Consider the following 5,296-nt stretch of genomic DNA (forward strand, 5'->3'; position numbering starts at 1 on the left):
TATTTTGAGAGGATTAGTTAGGAATTAAAGTATCTCAGCTGGACTATTTACAGCTTTCATAGAATTATGGAATCACAGAATGGCTTGGGTTGGAAGGGACCATCCTAGTTCCAACCCTTCTGCCATGGTCAAAGGCTGGATCTGGAGTCATGTCTTACTTCTAGGGGTTTTTAGTAATTTTGTACCTCCAAGGTGCTTTAAATACTTCAAATTCTACATAATACTTTTTTTGTTATTGGCCTGTGACTCCAGGGAAAGGTCCAGCAGGGTCTGGCCCAGGTGAGCTGACACACCTGTGCAGTAAGAGCCTGTTCTCATTCAGTGACTCCCCACCCTGGCAGGGGCTCAGCAGCCCTCACTGCTCAGGGCAGGTCTTAACAGCTTCAAAAACTCTCTGCTTCCACTCATGGGTCCCACTGCACTGGAAATCAGTTTTAAATAATGCTTTTCCTCAGCCAAGAAATTCTGCAGATGACTGAGGAGAAAAGGAACAAAGAAAGGACTGGATTGAAGGGCAGAGTTACAACATCAGTGCTGAATACCTAAACATTGCCTGGTTTAGGAGGGAGAGGAGGCCAAAACAGGACAGGACTCAAGCCCAAACCCCACAGGACCCACCATTCACCTGACAGGCTCTAACCTCACAGACTGTGCTCACTCCCAGGCAGCGCTGTATCAAAAAGCACTAAGAGGCCTGAAGCAAACGGTGGAGCTTTCCAGGGAATGGCAGAGGATGGCAGAGAAAGCCTGGCAGGAGCAGTTGGCTTTTCCTGGGTGTGAAGCGCAGTGTGCTGGTTTGTGACTGTGTCAGGGCCTTAAACACATCTCATTACAGGCACCTGCTCCCCTCTGGTGCACCAACACTCCTGTCCAACCATGAGCACCAGGGGTAACAGCACACCTCAAGCTGTGACTGCTCCAGCCTGTCAGTAAGGCAACAGACAGGAGGGATAAACACCTCCAAGGCCTTCCCCGATGAGCCGCAAGTTAAAATCAGCACTCCTGACATGGAAAATTACCTTTCCTTTTCCACCTGCTTTTCCTCCCATCTTTGTTGCTGCAACCATCACTGCTGCTGCTGCTGTTCTCGGAGCTCTGTGAGTCAGACTGTGCATCGCTGCTCTCCTCAGAGCCCTCTGACAGCTCCTTCAGCCCGTCCAGAACGTCCTTCTGCAAGGGAACACATGGACACAGTCACCACTGCGAGAGGAACCTCCCAGGGAACAAAACCCTGAAAAGTAGAGGGGGTTTATTTACCAGGCAGTGAGTGTGGACTTATTTGTGCTCCAGGACAAAGACAGAGCTGCTTCACCACAAGCCTCACACAATGCTGCCTCTGTGAGTCCATGTGAAACACTCACTGCCAGGTGACACATCAAACGCCACCTTGGTCACCACCTCACAGGGAACTTTTCCACCCCAATCACTGATTGCAATACAAGGGCCTGGAGGGACAGGACACAGGGAATGGCTTCCCACTGCCAGAGGGCAGGGAGAGATGGGATATTGGGAAGGAATTCCTGGCTGTGAGACTGGTGAGGCACTGGCACACATTGCCCAGAGCAGCTGTGGCTGCTCCATCCCTGGGAGTGTTCCAGGCCAGGTTGGATGGGGCTTGGAGCAACCTGGGCTAGTGGAAGGTGTCTCTCTGCCCATGGCTGGATAATCTTTAAGGTCACTTCCAAAACTAACCAGTCTGGGATTCCATAATAATACACTCACACTTTAGGAGAAATACAGCCAATTGTTGAACTTCATGATATAAGTAAACCAGTTTGAGGGCTCAGAGCTCCCTGGTCCCAGGTAACATTACTGTCCCCACCAGATCAGAGCAACCCCTGACCTGCCAACACAGATCCTTGGAAAAACAGACCTGGCAGGGGCGTCTGTGTGATGCATAAGTCCTATGAGGAGCAGCTGAGGGAGCTGGGGGGGCTCAGCCTGTTCAGCTACAGGGAGGCTCAGGGTCGTTATCAGGAGGAATTTCTCCATGGAAAGGGCTGTCAGGCATTGGAGAGGACTGTCCAGAGAGGGGGTGGAGTCACCATCCCTGGAGGTGTTCAAGGAATGACTGAACATGACAGTGATCTGGTCTAGATGACAAGATGGTGATGGGTCACAGGCTGCACACAATGGTCTTGGAGAGCTTTTCCAACCTCAGTGATTCTGGGATTCTGTGAGATACCTCTGCTGCCAAGGCTGTGGGTGCAGGTCCATTCACCTGCATTCACCTGTGTGGTTATAGGCTGTAACAGCTCCAGAGGGAACAGCAGAGGTTTTGTCCTGCCCACACCGACCCCAGCCTGCCCTCTAGTGCTTATCCCAACAGATTCGGGACTCTGCACTAATTTCCACTGTAGGTTAATTAGCAACAACAGACTGTTCAGTGCTGCTGAGGTGTTCAGTTGTGTGGGGGATGCCACCCTTGTCCTCCACCCAAATAGCTCCAGGCACCTCTCAGAGGCATGAGCCATGTAGGGACAGACAGCAGCCACAAGCACCAGCCCTCCCCAACTCTCATCCCTACTCCACCCCTTCTGTTCCATCCCCTCAGCCACACCTGAACTGCTGCTATCATCCCAAATTCCTTGTGAGTAACCTAAGTGACCTGTTCAGTCTTCACTGTAGGAGACACCAGGCTGTAACAGCTGGACAGACACACAGGTCTGTATGTGTGTCTCTGCCTGCTGGGAAATGTACATAAAACCAGCTCTGCCTGGACCTAGAGACAACTGATTCTTTGTCCTGTCCCTGATTTCAGAGACAGGAGTGATTCCCACAGGTAAGGCCACGTAAGATGACACAAGGGTTGTCAGTGTTAATGGTTCTGTGATTCTATTTCTATCAAGGATGTAGTGAGAGGAGGAAAAGGTTCCTTGTGGGGACACCCACACCAAACAGGTCTGTGTGCAACATCTCCAGAGTCAAATTCCCTTCCAGTATTTACCTGGGGAAACACTTTCCAATACAGATTCTTTTTAATTATGCCAATCAGACAAATCAAGGAATCCACATTTCTCCCTACACATGGTCTCTGCCTGACTAACAGGTTGAGGATAAGATCATTTTTCATTTCTAGGTACAAGCTGAGAGCAGTGAAGATAAAGTCACTAAAGTTTCATTAACCTTTTAATTACTCTTTTATTTCTGAGACAGTAATTAACATCAGCAAAATACACTGTGGATAAAAACAAGCACCTCCAGCTGTACCTTCACACCAAGGTACTCACGAGAAGCCTCAGCATATCCATGTGGAGGGAAAGCTTACACTGCAGTTCCTGCCAATGAGGAACAGTCCCCTCTTCAGGATTATACTGGATAACTGGATGACACGGAATTGCTTCCTGGAAAGGGCTGTCAGGCATTGGAAGGGGCTGTCCAGGGAGGGGGTGGAGTTACCATCCCTGGAGGTGTTCAAGGAATGACTGATGTGGCACTCAGTGCTCTGGTCTAGTTGACAAGGTGGTGATGGGTCACAGGCTGGACTCAATGGTCTTGGAGGGCTTTTCCAGCGAGACTGTGACTGTAATCCAACGTATTTTAAATGGATAAAAATCACCTAAGCATCCAAAGGATGCCAGCCCAGGAACTCACCTTCAGGGTGTAGACTCCCATGCGTCCTGGGACCTTGTAGAAGATTCCCTCTTCCCCACGGGAGTTGGTGTGTAACATGGCATTCAGGCAGGCCAGGGGAGATGTCCCACTGCAAGGAAACACCCGGTCAGTGCCTGGGTGGCTCTGGATGCTCATCCCCTGCTGGGAAGCAGCCATGGCCCCTTACCCCACCACCATGCATGCAGAGGCAGAAAGATTCCAGATCCAACTTTTATTCCCAAGGAGAACAGAAGTTGAAGCTGCCACGATAAGCCACAGTGAAACCAGTCCATGTATGCTCCAGTCCCAGGAAAAAAGCAAACAAAAAGGCCCCATGTTCAGGCTCTGCAAGACTTCATCAGAATGATCAGAAAGTTTTACAGCTGAGGATGCTCCACGCTGCTCGTGTGAGCCTTGGAGCAGGTCTGGGGTGAGCTGACAATGAGCTGCAGAGAGAGTGCATTGTGGGTTTTTCCCAGAAAACCAATTACACAATTTCCACTGAAAAGAGCAGAGCTCTCTGATCCCAGCCAGGAGAATGGATCCAGCTTTTCACTGGTGCTGGTGAGGGTTTTTGTTTGGTTTTATTCAACCCATTCTGCTGTAGACAGGAGCAAACCCAGGTGGGCACAGCACAGCAGGTGACTTGTGTTCTCACTGCAGGCACAGGTGGATCACAGCCTCTACACATGGGGATGAGCACAGCCTTGCACAGAAATGAGGTGGGAAGTTCTCCCTGTCACAAAGGTTTGAACCAGCACAACCAAATTGACTAAAAACCTAAATTTGTGACTGATGGAGTGAACTTCCTGAGCAGGAGACACAGCTGTGTCTGGAGTAAACTGCGCTGTCAACATTCCAACAAATCCCACCAAAAACGGTGGAGGGAAGGAAAGGGTAATGCAGGGGAGGATCAGCACAGCCCTCCAACAACATGGGCAGGGCCTGGGAGCTGCAGCTCTGCCCAAGAGCACCAAAGTGAACATACAGCAAGACACAAGTCCCTGCTGGGATCTGGATGGGCTGATCCATGGGATCCATGGGCCAAGGTCAACGGTGGGGAGGTCAACAAGGCCAAGTAAGTGCAGGTCCTGCCCTTGGGTCACCACAACCCCACGGAATGCTCCAGGCTGGGGCAGAGCAGCTGCAAAGCTGGAAAAGGCTCTGGGGGTGCTGGTGGCAGCAGGTGGACATGAGCCCAGGTGTGCCCAGGTCTGGATGGGCTGATCCATGGGATCCATGGGCCAAGGTCAACGGTGGGGAGGTCAACAAGGCCAAGTAAGTGCAGGTCCTGCCCTTGGGTCACCACAACCCCACGGAATGCTCCAGGCTGGGGCAGAGCAGCTGCAAAGCTGGAAAAGGCTCTGGGGGTGCTGGTGGCAGCAGGTGGACATGAGCCCAGGTGTGCCCAGGTGGCCAAGAGGCCAAGCCAATCAGCAGGAAGGGCTGAGGGAGCTGTGGGGGCTCAGTCTGGAGAACAGAATGCTCCAATGAGACCTCAGAGGCCCTTCCAGTGACCCAAGCCGCTCCAACAGAGCTGCAGAGGGACTTGGGACAAGGGATGGAGGGACAGGACACAGGGAATGGCTTCCCACTGCTAGAGGTCAGGGAGAGATAGGATATTTGGAAGGAATTCTTGGCTGTGAGGGTGTTGAGGCACTGGCACAGGTTGCCCAGAGCAGCTGTGGCTGCTCCATCCCTG

General features: G+C 51.6%; 1 protein-coding gene across 1 annotated transcript in view; it reads right to left on the minus strand.

Moving 5' to 3' along the window:
* The window catches only part of LOC103805636 (putative Polycomb group protein ASXL2), a gene marked incomplete at both ends in the record, with an annotated part of 44,804 nt that overhangs the window by 28,555 nt on the left and 10,953 nt on the right, over positions 1-5,296 (minus strand). Inside the window, 2 exon segments of the mRNA XM_009078291.1 lie at positions 1,020-1,170; positions 3,595-3,703. Coding sequence (XP_009076539.1) covers positions 1,020-1,170; positions 3,595-3,703 — 260 coding nt within the window.

Source organism: Acanthisitta chloris, unplaced genomic scaffold, assembly GCF_000695815.1.
Source record: "Acanthisitta chloris isolate BGI_N310 unplaced genomic scaffold, ASM69581v1 scaffold4707, whole genome shotgun sequence".
In the NCBI taxonomy this organism is placed as follows: domain Eukaryota; kingdom Metazoa; phylum Chordata; class Aves; order Passeriformes; family Acanthisittidae; genus Acanthisitta; species Acanthisitta chloris.